Source organism: Dinoponera quadriceps, unplaced genomic scaffold (assembly GCF_001313825.1).
Source record: "Dinoponera quadriceps isolate SergipeBrazil2010 unplaced genomic scaffold, ASM131382v1 scaffold1852, whole genome shotgun sequence".
Classification (NCBI taxonomy): Eukaryota; Metazoa; Arthropoda; class Insecta; order Hymenoptera; family Formicidae; genus Dinoponera; species Dinoponera quadriceps.
Window position 1 is genome coordinate 259,685 of NW_014556131.1, and position 18,766 is coordinate 278,450.

General features: G+C 40.7%; 6 protein-coding genes across 10 annotated transcripts in view; 2 read left to right on the forward strand and 4 right to left on the reverse strand.

The window, feature by feature from the left end:
• Positions 1-75: 75 nt before the first annotated feature.
• Positions 76-1,686, forward strand: LOC106746915 (succinate dehydrogenase [ubiquinone] cytochrome b small subunit, mitochondrial). Of its 3 annotated transcripts, none has more exons than XM_014624060.1 (5): positions 76-153; positions 463-616; positions 837-979; positions 1,055-1,248; positions 1,383-1,686. In XM_014624060.1, the coding sequence occupies exons 2-5, from the start codon at positions 562-564 to the stop codon at positions 1,579-1,581; spliced, it is 591 nt and encodes a 196-aa protein (XP_014479546.1). In that variant the 5' UTR covers positions 76-153; positions 463-561; the 3' UTR covers positions 1,582-1,686. The 3 variants fall into 3 exon arrangements, with proteins under 3 accessions (XP_014479546.1, XP_014479548.1, XP_014479545.1); XM_014624062.1 differs by lacking the exon at positions 76-153 and adding an exon at positions 165-182; XM_014624059.1 differs by lacking the exon at positions 76-153 and having other exon boundaries at positions 218-616.
• A 109-nt stretch (positions 1,687-1,795) lies between these two features.
• LOC106746916 (pterin-4-alpha-carbinolamine dehydratase 2) lies at positions 1,796-2,991 on the reverse strand. The gene is made up of 3 exons (XM_014624063.1): positions 2,670-2,991; positions 2,252-2,371; positions 1,796-2,137 (listed from the first exon to the last, which is right to left on the reverse strand). The coding sequence occupies exons 1-3, from the start codon at positions 2,781-2,783 to the stop codon at positions 1,955-1,957; spliced, it is 417 nt and encodes a 138-aa protein (XP_014479549.1). The 5' UTR covers positions 2,784-2,991; the 3' UTR covers positions 1,796-1,954.
• Positions 2,992-3,108: 117 nt separating this feature from the next.
• Positions 3,109-5,152, reverse strand: LOC106746914. Its single transcript, XM_014624058.1, has 5 exons — positions 4,934-5,152; positions 4,369-4,770; positions 4,026-4,218; positions 3,706-3,921; positions 3,109-3,645 (listed from the first exon to the last, which is right to left on the reverse strand). Exons 1-5 carry the CDS (start codon positions 5,016-5,018, stop codon positions 3,375-3,377), a joined length of 1,167 nt encoding a protein of 388 aa, XP_014479544.1. The 5' UTR covers positions 5,019-5,152; the 3' UTR covers positions 3,109-3,374.
• A 572-nt stretch (positions 5,153-5,724) lies between these two features.
• Positions 5,725-9,474, reverse strand: LOC106746896. Of its 3 annotated transcripts, none has more exons than XM_014624027.1 (3): positions 9,245-9,474; positions 6,500-8,917; positions 5,725-6,414 (listed from the first exon to the last, which is right to left on the reverse strand). In XM_014624027.1, exons 2-3 carry the CDS (start codon positions 8,891-8,893, stop codon positions 6,175-6,177), a joined length of 2,634 nt encoding a protein of 877 aa, XP_014479513.1. In that variant the 5' UTR covers positions 8,894-8,917; positions 9,245-9,474; the 3' UTR covers positions 5,725-6,174. The 3 variants fall into 3 exon arrangements, with proteins under 3 accessions (XP_014479513.1, XP_014479515.1, XP_014479514.1); XM_014624029.1 differs by lacking the exon at positions 9,245-9,474 and adding an exon at positions 9,131-9,228; XM_014624028.1 differs by lacking the exon at positions 9,245-9,474 and adding an exon at positions 9,076-9,177.
• A 165-nt stretch (positions 9,475-9,639) lies between these two features.
• On the forward strand, positions 9,640-11,328 carry LOC106746897 (protein CLP1 homolog). The gene is made up of 3 exons (XM_014624030.1): positions 9,640-9,807; positions 9,891-10,948; positions 11,072-11,328. Exons 1-3 carry the CDS (start codon positions 9,709-9,711, stop codon positions 11,181-11,183), a joined length of 1,269 nt encoding a protein of 422 aa, XP_014479516.1. The 5' UTR covers positions 9,640-9,708; the 3' UTR covers positions 11,184-11,328.
• Positions 11,329-15,347: 4,019 nt separating this feature from the next.
• LOC106746898 (icarapin-like) overlaps positions 15,348-18,766 on the reverse strand; it is a 39,864-nt gene continuing 36,445 nt past the window's right edge. The window contains exons 3-4 of the mRNA XM_014624031.1: positions 17,935-18,041; positions 15,348-15,929 (exon numbers count right to left, since the gene is read on the reverse strand). Coding sequence (XP_014479517.1) covers positions 15,684-15,929; positions 17,935-18,041 — 353 coding nt within the window. The 3' untranslated portion in view covers positions 15,348-15,683. The remainder of the gene's footprint in view (positions 15,930-17,934; positions 18,042-18,766) is intronic.

The following is an 18,766-nucleotide window of genomic DNA, read 5'->3' on the forward strand; positions in this document are numbered from 1 at the left end:
TTTCTTACGGCTTAAAACTTACTATACTTATTGTAGACCCAGCTTTATGGCTTCTGCCCACAGAACGTGAAAATGTTTGCCGTGCGGTAAGAAACGACGCGGCTGGTTGGCTATCGCTAATTGATAGGGTGCATTTGGAAACCTATTCGATAGGTAGTGTAGCATTTAATTAACCAACCATGGTAAAGAAATCTTTGTTCTTTTTGTCCTGATTACTCAATTAATTATGCGTAAATTAAATTAAAGGTCTATTCTTTTAAGATCTATTCTATTATTATAGGTCTATTTTATATATAGTGCAACTTGATTCATTTATAAAGAACAGACTTAATGTGTGTTATGATTTTTTGTTCCTCAAATAAATAGATATCAATTTCTTTTTCAAAATCTTTCTTTCCTTTGCCCTAAAAATCGATTAAAAATCAGATAAAATTGAGTAATCAATTACTAATTGAATCTAAGATCGCTGCGATAGATCGTCTCTTGTCATACAAATTCGCAAGGGATACGTCAAACTCGGTTTGAGCAATTTTTGCGGACGAGTTTTGCAATTTAAGCAAAATGAATTTGGGAAGAGTGGCTGGTTTGAATATTTTCAACAAAGTTCGACAATTCGGTGAGTTTTATGCGAACCTCGTGAGTAATTTCGCGTGAGTTTCCTGTTTTTTGTCGTAAAATACACGGAATTTATTTTGTATAACCTCAACACTGCGTTTACGTAATCATTTGATGAATAGGAAATTTATAATGAGCCGTAAATCGATGAATATATAATCGTCACCAACATATTTTAATTACGTTTATTTTAATTACGAAAATCAACGATCCTATTACAGAAACATTGGCCAAGCCTGCTGGTTTACTCGTACGAAGATGTGGTCCAACGCAATTTCCCAAACCTACGTCTAGCTTTGCAAATCTGAATCGCTGTGCAATTGCTAATACCAGTAATTGCTCGAAATATCGTATCTTATCTAAGGTTAAGAATTTTCTAAGGAGGATTTTCTTTAGGAGAGTTTACACAACCCGCTCAATTCTGTTGTATCCTCTCTAGCTGCCTGCACGATTGACAGTCAATATAAGTCAAGCTCGTGCAGCAAGCGCGCGCCATGGTGATCATGTACGTACATGGGTGATGGAGAGACTGGTTGCTGTATCTTTCCTGGCGCTAATACCTGCCGCACTGATGTTTGAAAATAAAGTTATCGATGCGGCATTAGCAATTAATATTGTCATGCATTTTCACTGGTAAATGATCATCTTTGAAGGGAGATAATTTAGTCTATTAAATTAATTTGATTCTTTATTTATCTAACTTCTTCTGTATAAACTGTATAGCATAGAAAATATAATTGAGCAAATGTACGAATAAATTTGTACAGGGGGCTGGAGGCTATCATAATCGATTACGTACGGCCCATCGTAGTAGGTACAATAGCACCAAAAATTGCGGCTTTAGCGTTAAATCTACTTTCCGCCGCCACTCTCGCTGGATTGCTTCTACTCATCTACAACGGTCCTGGCCTTGCAAAGGTGATCAAGCAAGGATGGGCGATAAATGGCAAACGCAAAGCTGATTAAAGATACATCAGTGATACCGAAGTAAAGAAAGAAGATCGTGTTATGTGCTAACAACTTTCTAACAACTTGTAAATTGTTCTGAAATAAATTATTTCTTATTCAACAGTACCGTTTTCTATGTACCACCTGTGCGATGTTTCTCATATAATTCTGATGAGCCGAGCGACGAGTATTAAGGAGGGTTGACGTTCGAAGTATACATAAGTACATGTAATAAGCTAAAGAAAAGTTATAATTTATTCCATTAGTATTTTATATCACAAATCAATTGTAACAAACATATCGATTACATTATTGTCATGTGTATATGAAAGAAATGTGTACAACAGATAGAGCTTTCTTTGATATATCAACGAGTAGGCCGTTATCAGTTTTATTTGCCAGTACCAGCGGCAACTTTGTCTATGAAAGTTGCCAGTTTCACGTCCCTCTGTGACAATCCGTTCACATCGTGAGAGGATAAGGTAACGTTCACTTTGTTGTAAACATTGAACCATTCCGGATGATGGTTCATCTTTTCCGCCTGTAAGGCCACCCTTGTCATGAATCCAAAGGCCTGAAAGTTAGAATATATACTGAAGGATTCGAGAGTATCAAGTAATACGATATAAAAAACGATATTATGAACGTCAAGGGGCTTTTCTGAACTTGCAGAGATGTCTAAACGCACCTCATTGAAATTCGTAAATACAAACTCCTTGTAGATCGCATCTCTGTCCGGCTGAACGGTCCATCCCGTCGACAACAGCGGATTCAAGCTCTCCTTCCTTTCCTCGGGACTAAGTTTACTCTAGCACAGAACGAATTAGTCATACAACATACAATCACATATGCTAGATTTAAAATGTAAGCTACGATTAAATTAATGATTCTCAACATCGCCTTATAATTACGGCTTTTATCCGTTGCTCGCGACATATGGCCGAGATGTGTGTAACAAGTGGCTGTGATAGTCACTAAACCAAACTTTCATAAATGACTCGCACAACAGGTGGATTTACAGCGAACAGTCTTGACTGTTCGATCGAGATTTGCCTTTCAACTTCATCGCTTCCTCAAATTCGCTCCCGATAAGTCTGCAAACTTACCATTTTCGTTCTCTTCGAGGCGGCGGCAGCAGATGAATTCCTGTGGTCCAGAATGCGCGATACAGACTTTCGAAGACCCCCTCCACTCGCTCGCCTGGTCAATAAGGCTATCATAATGAGATTGTTTTCTATATAGTTCCGAGATACTGGTTTCTCATGGAATGTCGTTCACGATAGTCGTAATTATGTAACGGACGATCGAGAACGAGCGTTTTTTTTTTCCCGGAACTAATCAGAGAATCCGAACGCGAGATGAATTTTCAACTCCTTCCGAGTGGATTCCTAACCTGTCATTCCTTCGGATTCTTCCCTATCAGCCTTGCGATACCGAGGACAAGTGCGGACAAATTCAAAGAGGGAAGAAATGTTTGTTCGGCGCTGCTATTAAATCTTCCAATCTTAAATATAGAAAAATGTTCTGCTGCGTTTATTTGACGGTACATATTTGTTACCAGATATTGTTTATGTCTTTTAAAAATTAGAATTAAAAAAATCAGATTTTTTTTTTAAATTGCGAAAGTATGTAAAATATTACATTGAATCCATCAAAGTTGAAGAGCATTTGTAGGCAAAGTGTAATTATATATATTTTACAATATTAACACATTTTAATGAACATGGTTCTTATCATAATTATATAAAACGCACATAACGCTCATGGTCATAATGATTGAAACTCTGACAAAGAAATGTCACAATGAGGTGTCACTGATTGGATCTGATTGTGGGATTTTTCCTTCCTTTTTTAACTACTGGCACCGGCGCTGGTAACGGAACCTTCAACGTAATCATTTTCTTATCGTCTTTGTTAGGAACCGCACCAATGATCTTCGCGAGGTCTATCAGTTTCTTCAAACTCGTCCGAGTTCCCAGCATAATTCGAAACAGTTCCAAGTCCAGCGTATAGTTGGATATCGTCAGCGCGAGTATCAGACAATGTATGGCAGCTTTGTCCTTCATGGTATTTGGCCTTGATCTGCGAAGAGAAATTCGTCGTTATTGCTCACAGCGGTCGAAACTCGAAAGCTCAACTTACCGTCCGTTCGCACTCAGAACGCTGTACGTGTTGAGAACGTGCGCGTTCACCTCTTCGGACGCCTGACATACAACAACGTCGCGTTTCTTCGCGTCTTTCAGCGGCGTGGCGAACCACAAGTTAACCGCTTCGATGTAGAGCAACAGAGCGATCTTGTTCACATTGTCCGGATCCGATTGTATACTCTTTAAGACGCGCGTGAAGTATTTCGGTTTCCTGTGTGATAAAAAAAAAAGAAGACAATTAATACTGCGCTAATACCGCGAATCTCGAGGAAGAGTTGCGGATATCGGCATTTTTACGAAGAAATCCTCAAGTACCCTTCTATAGCTCCTTTATGAATCTCCACTGCATGGTCGTACAATGTTTCCACTTTACTTTTTGGTATGATATCATATATATTGTATACATCTTTGACATTAGTCGCCTCCCTATTGCACTTCGGTAGATTCGTGTTTGTGATGTATTCGTCGGGCAATTTGGTAGACAAATCTACCCTGTCAACCTCGATGTCTATTAAGGGATAATTTGGTAAATTTTTATGTGTAACAGATGCGTATATTTTTGTACATATATTAGTGTGTGATAACGTACAGATACTAGTAGACAGTTTCAAGAAATTCAGAGCTCCGCAATAACAAGAGAAGAAAGAAAATTACTTACTTGATACTGTTTTCTCAAGCTGATCCTTGATGGAATCAACGTCTACTTTTAACTTCTCATACTGTTCGGTTCTACGTTTGGCTTTCTTTGATCCAAATTGCTTGTTCAACGTCGCCATCTTATCGTCCACGTTATTCTTATTTTCCTCGATAACAGGTTTCTGGAGTACCGGACTTACGTACCACTGTTCCGCCTCGATCAATCGTATTTTACCCGTCTTCTTATTGTGAAGCACCAGCATTTTCCGTGTGAGCTCTTTCTTAGGATCTGGCTTGTAACCTTTGTAAACAACTTGCCCGTTCGACAACGCCAATATAGTCTTGTCTTTGCTTGGGTCGTGGAATAAACCACAAGACATGTTTTTAACTTCTTCATCTTTAAGCTCACCATTTTGAAAGTCCACTACATGACAGAAATTTTGTTTAATACGCGTACTTATATATACTTATGTACTATGTACTTATTTCAGTCAAAGAAGAAAACTAGTTTGATAACAAGTAAAAAAATACGTTCATATAACACGCAGTAAACATGCAACAATAACGTGAAAAATTCATCGTTTTACCAAGTATTGGTTGAATTTTTGTCGTTTGCACAGTAACGTCTTCAACAACCGCTTTAAACTGTTGTTTCATTTCTTTCTTTTTCATTCATATGCTGAACCGGCGCGTAACGTTGTGTTTTGTTACTTTTCACGGTTTGCATACAAGGTTATGCACACATCCTGTGTCGTTGCACGCTACCACTAGAAATACTGGATCCTACCTACGCGCCATTCTTCGTTTTCATTACCGGCTGTTGGCTTCCGTACACAGGACGCAGCAACGCTTGCCGCGCAGCGAAAGTTTGCGCGGTAGCCAATCAACGTACCGTTTTTCCGTAAGAACTAGAAGTTTGGGTGTTTTCCAACAAGAACTCGGTGTTACACAGTGTGAACACAAAGCTATTTTATTGGCTATACGTTATCTAAGTTATCTTCTAAGATACTACGTAGCCAATAAAATAGCTTCGTATAACACTAGTGTTCCTAGTTGGAAAGTCTTTATTGACTGCCACGTCGCTTCTTGCTGCGCGGTAACCGTTTCAACGTTTGCATGCAAACAGAATGAATAGAAATTGAATAGAAAAATACAAATAATGTAACGAAGCGATATTGTGTATGTGAGATTTAAATTGAATTATGAAATTAAGAGACAACCTTTGAATACTGACGCGACGAAAAAAAAAACGGAAAACGTCCCGAAATGGCCAAGGAAAAGATGTTGATACAGGAAGACAGGAAAAAACTTAGTAAATATAGTTTATTATATACAATATATGAATTCTAATTACTTATTTTAGTATTATTTTAAACGTTTTATATTATGTAACCCTTTTCACAAAACTCAAAATAATTTTATACATTTCTGTTATCGTATATTTTCTTAAAATAACTTTAAAAAAATCAAGAAACATGAAAGCATATGAAAGCACTGTATGAAAGCATACATTACATGAAAGTATATGAGATGTTGGACAGATAGAATATTAAGTTTTACAATAAAGAAATTCTAGCAGAATTATAAAGAAAAACGAACCATGCTTAAAGTAATAACTTTAAAATAACGTTTATAAGTCTATTATAAATAACATATTTTTATATGTAAGTGCAAAAGCTTATATAAATAGAGAAATTATATAAAAAGATTAGAAGAATAGCGTGAAATTGAAGCCTCTTAGATAATCCTGAATACAGTTTAAGAAATGAAAGGAAAAGATACATTTATCAATTTGTACACTTAAACTTTGCTTGAATCTCATAGAAAATTAATGCATGATTTTCGTATTTTCAATTAGTAAATCGTATTCATCGATTTCCTGAAACGTATCATTAACAGTTTTCACCCATTCGTCCAATCTTTTCTTGTTCTCCTTTTCCAACTTTGTAAGTTTCTTCTTCTTTGTATATTTTTTGACATTTTTTTCTTCGTTTTCTTCTTCTTTACCGTCATCATCCGAGAAATTGAACGTTACAACACGTTTCCTCTTGTACGAGTGCTGAGGTGGCTGTAACGATACAGACAAAGATAAAGATGATAATGAAACGTGTGCAAATCGCAGCATACATAAATATAGCATCAAGAGTAAATACCTCTGTGAAGTGCGAAGGTTCTAAATCCAGGAATAAGGGCACATCGCAACTCGACAGCCTTTCAGACTCGGACAAGACGTCGAATGTGTCGGAGAAGTTGACGACATCGACAAGTCGATTGTTCTTTTTTACTTCCGGTGATTTGCTCACTTCGACCACATTCTTCTGCTTTGTTGTCTCTTGGTGATTCTCATTCTCATTTGGCTTCTTCTGTATTAAGTTGCCCCTTAGTTCTCTTAGCGGCAATCTGGCGGGCATTGGGGTTACAAGAGGCTTGCTTGAGACACAGATCGCTCCTTTGTTCGACACTTGATCAATCGCATGCACGCTCTTAGTGAGAGTTGAATCAAACTCGGATTCATTTTCGCAAAAACCAAACGCATTCTTCAACTCTGCTATCGTCGGCTTCGTCGATTTTTTTATCGCACTGACCGGAGATGAATGAGCATCGCCGAATATACCATGTCTCATACTTATCCTGCTGTTTTCCGGCATATCCATTAAGTTGAGGAAGTCGTTGAGATTGGACTGGCGGAGTACCTTCTGCTCGTCGCAACTCTTTGGAACTCTCGTGCCGGACGGTCCAGGTTGCGGATCCACATTTTCATTTTGCCCAGCACTCGCCTTGAGCGGGGAAAAATTAGGAAAGTGTCGCTTCTTCGGTTTCTTCTTCGGTGACTTCTTGGGAGTTTGATAATTCGCTGCCGCGTTCTCCTTATCGTCGATATCGTCAAACGAGGGCGGGTTTGGTGACGGATGTGCAATTGTATCCAACGGAACATTCGTTATCGCGTTTGCTTCTGCCGCTGCTGGTTTTTCGCTGATAACTTCTATATTACTGGCCTGAATCATCGAACAGTTACTCGGATAATCGATATTCGTTATTTCTGTGCCGAACTTTCGGCACGGATTCTTCCTGTAACCTACTTTATTATCTGACATATTTTGTACCGAAGAATTTGCATTTCTCGACGTCACATCACTTGCGTTCAATGCCACTTTGTCAGCATTGCAAGAACCATCTTTTATCTGCGTTAGACGTTTCTTGGGAATGGTGTCCATTTTAGTTACATTCGGTGTGCTTTGGATGAAGTACTTGGAGCGAGAAAACATGTCAAGTAATTGTGGAGGTCGCCAGGGGCTTCCAGCATCAAATGTGTCGTATTCCTTCGATATAGGAGACAACGATGTTATCAAGAATGAAGAATTTGTTGTGTTTCTGTATTGTACCAGGGATCTGTTATTAAGTATATTCGATGGTGGCCGAAAGGGCAAAATGTCTTGATTACTGCCAGGTACAGCTTTAACGATTGAGATATTATCGGCATTCTCAATCGACACAATTCTCGGTTTCTTTGCATCTTGCATCCCGGCTTTCTCAAATCCTCCATCTTGCTTTTCAATTTGCTCCGCAGATGGCTTATCGGATGGTTTATCAGGTAAAGATGTTTCTTCTACTATGTGAACATTGGTATCTACTCTCGATACTTCAATCACATCTTCCTTTGATAAGTTGGGAGGTGGTATTGGTATCGATGCTGCTACAGATTCCAATGGAGATTTACATCGAGCGGTCTCTACAGGAAGATCTGCATCAGAATCAGATTTACCTCTGTTGTCAACGGTTTTCACTTCCACTGCGACTTTCATATGTACATTTCTCTTAGTCTTTTTGCTTTTCATCTTAATATTTCTTTTCTTTTTCTTCTTCTTAGTTAATTTTTCTTTCGTATCATCAACGTCGTACTTGAAGTCATATATATCGTTCTTATCTTCTAAGGACGGTTCGATTGTCTTTGTGGTTTTATATACAGGTAGTTTCTTTATATCATCCGAATCTACTCTCTCTAAGACCACTACACTATCCTGATGCTTTGACGGAAGATGATGCTGCAGTAATTTCGAATCGTCGCAATAATTTACTTGATTTCGACGAGGTCGTAGGCGTTTTGGCAATGATTGACGTTTAAAAGATTCTTCCAATGACATCTGACGTTGCTTCGTAGGATTATTAGTTACTTTTCTTCCTTTAATGGATATCCCATGTTCATTAGCACTTACATTATTGCTGATTATGTTTTTCCTTCTCTTGGGTATCTTCTTCTCTTCTTGCTTTTTTTCTCCCAAAGACTTCTTAACCTTTGTAACACTTTTCATTTTACTTGATTTTACAGGAGAACTACCTTTGCGTGGTTTCGCTGACTTATATTTCACTGGGGAAATATCGTTTATTACAGATAACTGTTTGGTTCTTGAGGAAACTTTAGTTTTCGGCGAATCTTCATTGAGAGTTGTAACTATTCTGGATCTGAGTCTTTTGCCAGGAATAACTTTTACAGGCAGATCACGAGTATTTAGACGAGAGGAACGCTTCAATACTGTTGGCGTAGCCATCGTGAATGATTGTCAAATCTGAGTCTGAAAACATATATTGCTTGTAATCTCATTTTATACATACGTAATATTGAAGAGATGCAAATCAATAACATGAATGCTGATATTAACATAAATTCAATCAATTCAACATATGATACACAAATATTACATGCGATGTAAATGTGACATATGATATATACTCGAACACTTGATCGCAGTTGCAAATTATTCAACAGCCTAATTTCACAAAGTTACCATGACGTATGGATACACAAAATTCCACCGATCGAGTTATCGCTACGAGAGGGACGAAAATCGGTTGTGCAAAGAGGTACGATCGAAAGGTGCCGTTTGACATGCGCTACTTACAGGTAACGAAGCGGGAAAATTCACCGTCGTACGTCGTGAACGTTGGACTCGTGCATTCAACCAGACGACACGACCGTAGTGACTTTAATACGAAGTTCTCACAAATCACTATATCACGTATAATAATATACAATTACGAATAATAATATACAATACAAATATTTGCAGTAATGTAAGTTCCGATCGTAAAAACGTAATTCCACAAACAGCATCATAACGTCATTGCACACATAATATGGCGGCGTCATGCCTGCCAATTTCACGTATCTAAATATACCTCCTGCCTTTGGCACGTGCGCCACCCAAAGAAAAACACTTGCATCATGGGAGACACTATACGTCGTCATTGTAACTAGGCGTTTCCGAATCTCATGTTTCGTTTCTAGATACTATAAATTCTCACATGTGCTGTAGGTTATTCGTTACATGTCCGCACGTCTGACACGTTTGATTAACTCACAAGGATGGCCGATGAGAAGTCTGTGGTGCAAGAATTCAAATTGGATCAAGACTGCGAACTAAGGTTCGAAGTGGAGAGTAAGAATGAAAAAGTCACGTTGGAGGTGAGCGGAATCTTCCTACCGATATCCTGTATTTTCAATCTGTTTTTTTCGCGTACCACCGGTTTCACACGATACAATTTCAGCTGAAGAATGGCCTGGCGGAAGTCTTTGGCACCGAACTGGTGAAGGGTAAGAAGTATGAATTCAGCGCCGGTGCGAAGGTTGCTGTTTACACATGGCAAGGCTGCACCGTCGAGCTGGTCGGCAAGACGGATGTCAGCTATGTGGCGAAGGAAACACCAATGGGTCTGTACTTGAATTGCCACGCAGCTATGGAACGGATGAGAGAGACGGCTGAGAAGGACGACACCAGAGGTCCCATCACGATGGTTGTGGGCCCATGCGACGTAGGAAAGTCCACGCTCTGCAGGATACTGCTGAATTACGCCGTTCGAATGGGCAGAAGGCCGATCTTCGTTGATCTCGATGTCGGTCAGGGACACATAGCGATTCCGGGTACGGTGGGTGCTTTATTAGTGGAGCGGCCATCGAACATAGTGGAGGGATTCAGCCAACAAGCTCCATTGGTCTTCCACTTCGGGCACAAATGTCCGCAGGCTAACGTGACGTTGTACAATTTGCTGGTAACCCGATTGGCGGAGGTCTGTTCGGACCGGCTGCAGGCCAACAAAAAGGCCCGCGTGTCGGGAATTGTGATAAACACTTGCGGCTGGGTGAAGGGAGACGGATACAAGTTGCTCACGCACGCGGCACAGGCGTTCGAGGTGGACGCGATTCTGGTGTTGGACCAAGAGAGGCTTTACAACGAACTGGTGAGAGACATGCCGGTCTTCGTGAAGGTGGTTTTCCTGCCGAAGAGCGGCGGCGTAGTTGAGCGGAGCCAGGCGCAAAGAACCGAGGCGAGGGACCAAGGTGTGAGGGAATACTTCTACGGCTCGCGCACCCCGTTGTATCCGCACAGTTTCGAGGTGAAATGGAGCGAAGCCAGACTCTACAAGATAGGAGCACCCGTTCTGCCCGCCTCTTGCATGCCGTTGGGCATGAAGGCGGAGGACAATCTGACAAAATTGGTGGCGGTCACGGCGGGCCCCAGTTTACTGCATCACTTGTTGTCCGTCTCATTTGCGGACTCCCCCGAGGACGACGTCGTGCAAACCAACGTGGCTGGATTTGTTTGCGTGTTAGTAGCTCCATGCGTGAAGGCGCACGTATTTTTCTTATACTTCTATTTTCTTAACGTATCTATTTTATTGCGCGGATATATTTTACAAATTTCTAGTAATAACACTGATGGACTTTGCAGGACCAATGTCGATGTTGAGAGGCAAACGTTCACAGTGCTCAGCCCACAGCCAAGACCACTGCCGAATACAGTCCTGTTGTTGTCGGACATACAGTTTATGGATAGCCATTAATCGGTCCTGTTGTGCGACAAAACAAGCAACGAAGTGAAATACTTTTTATACACTATTACAGATCGTTGGGCATAAGTAAGAAGATTCGGTCCTGTACATATACCAATATTTTCTAAATATTTATAAATAAACGCGCCGAAAAGTTTATTAAGTTTGTTTTACGGCAAATAAATGATTTTTAATGTTATCCTTCAATGTCTCTGGAAATTTATATTTTTTGCACCTTAAAAGAGAGAGAAAGAGAGAATTGATTTTAGAAACTTGAGGTAAAATAACCAAGTAATTATTGTATGGAAGAAATTTGACGTAATTCTTACGAACAGTAGGTGGCAATAATTGTTAAGAAGTGGGATAATAATCGATCAACATCCCAATCAAATTACCAAATATATGATACTATTTATCTCTCTTTACTCATCGAATTCTTAGGAGTTTTTGATATTTGCACTTTTAAATTTCTCTCTCTCTCTCCGTCTGCCATAGAATATTAAGTTACTAGATACACTTGTAGCTTTTTGATAAGAACCTAGCGACACCTGTGAGATATTAAATTGTATTCAAGTTATCGAAAATTACCGTGATGTGATCATAATAAAAAAGCAATTAGATCAAAGAAAGGAACACTGAGTGTCCGTATTTGTTTTATTTTTATGCCAATTAGACTACGAGTGTATATACGAGTTTATTGGCCTTTACCGATATTTTGTCAATGATTACGTAATGCAGGTATCACGAAGGTGTTGCCGCTAGATTTGCCTGTTTTTGTTTCTCAATTATGGCTGCGGACGACCTTAAGCCTCGTCTCCATCAGCTCGGTTAAAGGATATTAAAGGGGGTCGTCAGATGGATCGATTGGTTTTGATAAGGAAAGATTCGACATAACGGAACGAAGCAGGATTACACTCCGTTAGATTTCGCGTGTGGTATCTACTGGTCCGTTCTTTTTAGCTGTACCGTTGAATGGTATGTATAATATTACTACCGGTGCAATATGTTAGAACCGAGACAATTGGTATGTTCTTTTTAGTTGCACTGCTGAACTGGTGCGATAAGTTAGAGCTGGACAAAATATACTCCTCTCACTTTGACTTATCGCACCGGTTCAGTAGTGCAGCCAAAAAGAACAGACCAACTGAGTATATTTTGTCTCGCTCTAATATATTGCACCAGTTCGGAAGTGTAGTTAAAAAGAACGGGTCGTAATTCATTTCGAACACGGGAGGTGCGGCACGGTGTACAAATGATGAAGAAAAGGTGGATTTTTGCTGTCCGTTCATTTTAGCCGAACTAGTTGTATTAGTTCGAGGAATTTACGTACACATTGAAGCGTATAAAGTGTACTCGAGATTCTTACGCTACAATATGTGTATATTTCTTAAATTAGCGCAACTAATTCAGTTAAAAGGAACAGACCACTTGGTTTGCTTCTTCCACTTTTTGCGTCAATTTTACTCCTTCTTTTTCTCTCTAACGACTTGACATATATATTTATTTCACTTCAGGTGTAGGTGGAGTAACGTGGTTCAATTGCAAAGTACAAGTGGTATAGTAGTCGTATTTAATACATTTAGATTAAGGTCGTTCTACATTTGTCGCAAGCTGATCGCAAGCAGACGCAACTTTTGTTGCGACAGCCAATCAGGAGCGTCAATAGTATCGTTGACTCTTCTGATTGGCTGTCGCAGCAAGAGTTGTAATAGACTAGCAACTAAAATAGAACGACCTTCACAAGCTGGTATTCACAGTCGGATCTTATATTTAAGACTGTCTTAAGTTATTTTCCATTTTCATAATCAATGAACTGAGCCGTGCAGTATCTGAAGATGAATTTAGAACGGTCTTATATGTAAGATGCGACTATGAATACCGGTTTGAAGTCCATATTCTAAGCTCTCTTTTATTGATAAAAATGTCTTTAAAAGTAGCTTAAAAACCACCCGATTAGCTGGAAAGCTATATTCAAGATACTTTTATCGATAAAAAAGTTCATAATACAAGCCTATGATTACAAATTAACCGTTATAAATTATTATTATAAATTAGGTTTAGTGAGCGCGCCATTTTTTAACGCGATGAAAATAACTCATTACCACTCGCGACGTTTGGAGTCGTGACCGGTTTATTCGTTTGTTCGTGACATTATGTAATCTCAGTGACTAGAGTCAACAATTTTTAACGCCTTTTGGTGATTTCAGATAACGTGAAACGCATTCTCGCTCGTATCTGCTATATAAGATACTTCAACCGTTAAAAAATACCCCGTTCAAAGTTTATTACGCACAATATTCAAGTGTTTAATGACATTACGTTGCTATCATTTTTAAAACAATTTCTCAATGATCATCCGTTAAAGTGGCGAGCCATAAGGATATAGAAACGTCCACCTTTATTACTTCTAAAAATGAAAGTTTGTTAAATAGTGAAATTAATGCAATTAGCGCGAGCTGGAATTCACGAGCGCGCGACTTTTGAGCGTAATGAAAATGAAACTTTAACACGCCTTCGGAAATTAATTCAATCAGAGCGAGCGGAAATCCGCGCAGACGCGGGTTTTGAGCGTGACGAAGATGAAAATTAAACACGGACATTTGGAAGTTAATTTCACGAGATGTAGGAAAATACGTTTTCGGCGAAAGAAGATCGCTCCCCTTTTAAATATGAAACATGCGTATCTGCGTCGGTGAAAATTTAATTCGGCTTTTTCTTTTTCTATCGACCATAAACCCCGTCGGGGGTGTGAAAATTTCAGGACCGTCGCGTGACACTTCGCGAGACGCGCAAATTTGATGCGCGCGAGATGCGGTATTCGTTTTTTTTCTTTTTCTTTTTTTCGTTGGTGTATGATATAGTCAATAATATCAATAATATCATTTTATTATGCCAACTTTTCTCTAACCACAGCTTACAATATGACTCACGTTATACAAGAGATACATCCGTAAGTATATTAAAAATTCACGAATGTAGCACTACGCAGAGAGAGAGAGAGAGAGAGAGAGAGAGAGAGAGAGAGGAACGTGTACGTGCATTTGTTTATAAACTTACAAAAGAGTCACGGAATCACGGATGGAATCTTCCGCGTTGGAAACCGCCGCTGCCTTTGTAAATTGTTCATGAACATTTACTCGCCGTAAATACTTGATCGCATAATACCGACGCATATTGTCTAACAACTCCGCCGAAGAAGACCCCCATTGTCGAAGAAACTGAAAGAGGATGGAATACGCGAGTGTATAAACACGTGGGAGGTGACACGTTTATTAAATATCAGCCGCGCGATCGTTCGCGGGGACAAAAGTCTCGCCGCGTCGTTGCACCAATGCACAGGAACAGGATGTCGTAATGCGAGTACCGTAACCATGTGATTTAGCTGTCTGTTTCACTCGCACGCCTGTACTTAGTCTTGTGTAACGAACGTTTGCGCGAGGAATCCAGCTCGTCGCGGATGTGCCGTAGGATCGTGATCAATATTGCGCTCGACGATACGACGGACGATTAATTAATCGAGCGCTGTGTCGATACATTATTACAAAACAGCCTCTCCTCCGCATAAATATAGTCACTCTGCTGGCGAACTCTCCGCACTGTGACGTTGCGTTCGGCGTCCGTGTGCCGACGCTTTCACCTTCTTTGAGCGGCGAGTTCGAGAGACCGCGAGAGCGTCCTTTCGCGTGCGTGCGTCGTACACGTTCGTTGCATACCAGTTTTGCACTAGTTGTCCCAATTAGTTTGCAGAATTCGCAATTCATTAACATTTCCTTTCGAAACCCGACACACAGGTGTCCGCGTGAATAAATCAGGAAGGTTTGCTACGGCTAACCTGAGCGAATAATCTGAGAAGCAAAAGACGCGTGTCAACACGGATTGTTTCCAGAATGCTGACGAGTCTATCTTTTAAACATGCTCGCTGATATCGAATCCCGTTATTGGAACGTAGATACATGTCGGACATTAAATCACATTGTTACCGTGGCAATTTAATGGCTCTTTCGATCGTTTAATCAGAATTCAAATTCATCAGAGAATTCCGATCGGGATTGATTTCTTTTTATTAATTAATTAAAACCAATCAAGCTCTTTTCGAATTTATATATATATATATATATATTATTTATACATCTCCATGTACATGTGTGTGTATATGTATATATGTGTTTATATGTATGTATGTATACATATATACGTATTGCTTGTACATCCTCACGAGCGTCCCGGCTTATCCTGCCAGCGACGGGAATCTTCCAGGACGCGAATAAACGCCGTAAACCGATCAACAGTAATATATCGATATACGCAAGAAGCGATAGAAAAAAACAACGAAAAAAGGAAACGCAACTATATATATATTACAATAATGTTATTACTTTAACGCAACGCGCTCTCTCGTGTCGCACCGAAGTTCTCTACTACAGCCGTTGAGGATCGCGATGAGGGGTCGACTACGATTCGCCAACACGAGAGCTTCGCCTTTCCTTCTTTCCGTTCTTCTCCTCGTTTTTTTTAAGCGTTCAACGTGTCCCCTCCGTTCTTCGATATCTCGTTATTAAAGTCCTCGACCGTCTCGGCGCTCTCCGGATTCTGCGGCGAGGTTGTTCCCGGCGTCGTGTTCGCGTCACTGCCGACCGGCGGCAGCGTGTCATTCAGCGGCTTCACGTCGATGATGCGGATGCGGAACGCAGTACCACCGTTCTTGTCTCCCGACGAGTACGTCGTTTCATTGATCGTTACCATGTGGCCGTCAACGACCTGCAAGCAGAGGACGATTTAGACGCGATTTCGATCCGCCGCTCCGGACGGCATCTCATATATATTTAGTTTTGAAAAAATGCATATTTATTTTAAAAATAATAATTTTAAAAAGAAATTTATTTTGTTTCGTTTTGCAAAACACATATGATTTTTTAATGATTTTTTAATTTACGCACGTACACACACACACACACACACACACATATATTATCCGGTGGATATTTAAAACATTGATGATATTTTTCGTAGTACACTTGATCTCTTAGTCGTTATAAAAATACATTATTTCAGCTATTCATTATAATGTATTATTTCAGTCATTCATTGTAAATTATTAAAATTTTATTAAAACATAATTATTTAAATTAGTAAAATTTGAATAAAGGATTCGACAATCTGTCGGCCTCTTTTTCTCCCTGACCTCTGAAATCGGATCGAATGAATAATTCGATTTGTGTTCTAGTGTATTTTTCAGGTGAAGATAATATAAGATACATACTGAAATGCACAGGCCGGAAATTGCAACATCAAAATTAATGAAGCTTCATTATCGGAGGATTTGCATCTGTTACGTGGATTACGCGTATTTAAAACGTGACGATGGAATGCAATGCGGCGGCTCATTCTGTTAATGAAGAGAGATAGTGCTACAGTCGGGATTATTGGAGCCGCTCTGCTCTTAATTTAAGTTGTAGCTATGCATATAACTACTTTCCACGACGTTTTCACACGTGAAAGCACGCAACTAAGAAAGTTTCGTTCAATATTTATACATTTCCCTGGAAGAAAGTAAAATCGTATCTCTCGATTGCTCAAAGTCTCCCGAGTCTCTTCTCCGCCATCTCTGCTCCTTCCTCTGTTTCATTTCGATATTTTTAGATCTGTTGTGCCGCGGAAAGAAGAAGACACTATCCCCCAGAGAAAAATTGTTATTTCTTAGATGTATTGTCCCTTACAAAAAGAATAAACTTTCCGCTCTTTCTCTCTTTCTCCCTCTTCACCGACCGCCTCTGTTTTGCGCGAGGAGAATGTTCGCGTGCAAACGACGGGTTTTACGCGAGAATAGCGCCATGTACAAGAAAGAAGACAGTGAGAAAGAGAGGGGGGGATCGAGCTCGGCGAACTTTTCGGCGGGCAGTCATCCGCTTCCGTTAGTCGCGCTTTGTGCGGCAAGTCGCATTTAAGCGTTAAGCGACTTACATATCAGAGATGGCGGCGCGCAGATTCCGAGCGTGTAACAATACGCGACAGGAAATGCAGTAATCCGATCACCACCGGCGCCGTACACTTGGTGTTGCCGTCCCATTGTTAAAGGGATCCTATCCTGCTCTCTCCCTCCCTCCTCCTTCCCCCCCCCCTCTCTCTCTCTCGCTTTCGCGTTACCGCGGTTTACACGTGTACGTAAATTGCTGGCGATGCATTATCTGCGCGACGCGTCCGGCGCGTCGGAGTTTCCTCGCGTGTCGCCGGGATTATTTTACTTCGCTCTATGTAGCGCGCGGCGTCATTAACCACCACGGCTCGAGATCTGGTGAGATCGCACTTGCACAGTCGAAAATACCCGGAGCGCCGAATGCGGCGCTCCGAGAAAAGCGGAGTAGAGTTGGCAGCGTCGGGGGTGAGAGGGGGCTTGGAGAGGAGAAGGAAGGGGGCGTGATAATTTTATCGATTAACAATGAACCGACGGTCTGCCGGGAGAGCGCGATGAAACTTTTACATTCTTCGCGAAAGATCAATGTTTCTTGCGCTTGAAGCATCCACCTCCGATCTTTTAAAACTTTGAAGAATCTCCCCGAATAAATTGCAAATTAAAAAGCGAGAGAGAGAGAGAGAGAGAGAGAAATTCACGGGAGGCAAAAGAATGGGCGATCGCGTTCGCTCGACCGACTCGGTCATCGGGAAGGAAAGAGAAAGAGAGGAACAGAGGGAGTGGGGGGAGAGACAGAGAGAGGGAGGGGGGGAGAGATCGCGAATTTGCAAAACGTGTTCGTCGGTCGCTTACCTTAACGGTGGAAGTTGTGTTCGCTCCTTCGGGAATCGGCATGTTTGTGAAATCGGGAACATTCCAGAACCATTGTAACATTTGCTCCCTGAGTGCATTTAGAGTTTCTGAAAAGAAACGAAGCGAATATTGAATGAAGGGGAGTCCTCGCAAGTATACATCCCCGTATACATCCCCGTAAAGTAAGCACACTCGCAAGTAAGCACCCACGTATGGGGGTGTAACGTGCGCGCGAATGATACTTTCATACGTAATTCTTGAACCCTCGGCTACCACCTTTTATTTTGCGGATGTCGATAACAACGACGCGATAAAGTGCGCTCGATAATGCATGAATTTAAAACACGCGTAAACGCCAGTTCAACTGTTTAAAAAAAAAAAAGGAAAAAGCGTTTGTCAAGCGTTCGGGGATGACGTGGCTTTTTAGGGTCACATGTTGTCGTCGGTCCGCAAAATTGCGTTTTCATGATTTTGATTTGGGAAATGAAGCGTACGGCGACAGACCCATCGGCTCGTGTGACGACTTATTGCGAAAAAAATAAATCATTCGCTGAAATAATTCGCGGCCGAAGCACCGTCTCTCCCCCTTCGCGCTCGCCCGAATATATCGATCGATCGATCGATCGCGCGCGAACGATAGTTCTCTTTTTTCTCGCTCCATCCCATTTGTAACAATGTGGCTCTTCGGGTAATTTTTCCAATGTAATTTCGTTATGTAAACAATTCGACTTTTCAATAGAGATTACCGCTCGCGACAGGTTCCTCCCTCTGTGCTTTCGACCGGCGTCGAAGAGTATGAAATGCAGCTGCGAGAGCTCAAGATTTCGCTGCG

What these genes read in the sequence shown, in the direction of transcription:
- LOC106746915 (XM_014624060.1), top strand. Translation starts at nt 562, where the DNA reads ATGAATTTGGGAAGAGTGGCTGGTTTGAATATTTTCAACAAAGTTCGA. An exon ending in CAACAAAGTTCGACAATTCG is followed by an intron (nt 617 to 836) that starts GTGAGTTTTATG and finishes ATCCTATTACAG; the next exon opens with AAACATTGGCCAAGCCTGCT. An exon ending in ATTGTCATGCATTTTCACTG is followed by an intron (nt 1,249 to 1,382) that starts GTAAATGATCAT and finishes AAATTTGTACAG; the next exon opens with GGGGCTGGAGGCTATCATAA.
- LOC106746916 (XM_014624063.1), bottom strand. Translation starts at nt 2,783, where the DNA reads ATGATAGCCTTATTGACCAGGCGAGCGAGTGGAGGGGGTCTTCGAAAG. An exon ending in CCTCGAAGAGAACGAAAATG is followed by an intron (nt 2,372 to 2,669) that starts GTAAGTTTGCAG and finishes GTTCTGTGCTAG; the next exon opens with AGTAAACTTAGTCCCGAGGA. An exon ending in TATTTACGAATTTCAATGAG is followed by an intron (nt 2,138 to 2,251) that starts GTGCGTTTAGAC and finishes TCTAACTTTCAG; the next exon opens with GCCTTTGGATTCATGACAAG.
- LOC106746914 (XM_014624058.1), bottom strand. Translation starts at nt 5,018, where the DNA reads ATGAAAAAGAAAGAAATGAAACAACAGTTTAAAGCGGTTGTTGAAGAC. An exon ending in AAAAATTCAACCAATACTTG is followed by an intron (nt 4,771 to 4,933) that starts GTAAAACGATGA and finishes TCTGTCATGTAG; the next exon opens with TGGACTTTCAAAATGGTGAG. An exon ending in GTTCTGAGTGCGAACGGACG is followed by an intron (nt 3,646 to 3,705) that starts GTAAGTTGAGCT and finishes TTCTCTTCGCAG; the next exon opens with ATCAAGGCCAAATACCATGA.
- LOC106746896 (XM_014624027.1), bottom strand. Translation starts at nt 8,893, where the DNA reads ATGGCTACGCCAACAGTATTGAAGCGTTCCTCTCGTCTAAATACTCGT. An exon ending in AACCTTCGCACTTCACAGAG is followed by an intron (nt 6,415 to 6,499) that starts GTATTTACTCTT and finishes GTATCGTTACAG; the next exon opens with CCACCTCAGCACTCGTACAA.
- LOC106746897 (XM_014624030.1), top strand. Translation starts at nt 9,709, where the DNA reads ATGGCCGATGAGAAGTCTGTGGTGCAAGAATTCAAATTGGATCAAGAC. An exon ending in ATGAAAAAGTCACGTTGGAG is followed by an intron (nt 9,808 to 9,890) that starts GTGAGCGGAATC and finishes ATACAATTTCAG; the next exon opens with CTGAAGAATGGCCTGGCGGA. An exon ending in GTGGCTGGATTTGTTTGCGT is followed by an intron (nt 10,949 to 11,071) that starts GTTAGTAGCTCC and finishes TGGACTTTGCAG; the next exon opens with GACCAATGTCGATGTTGAGA.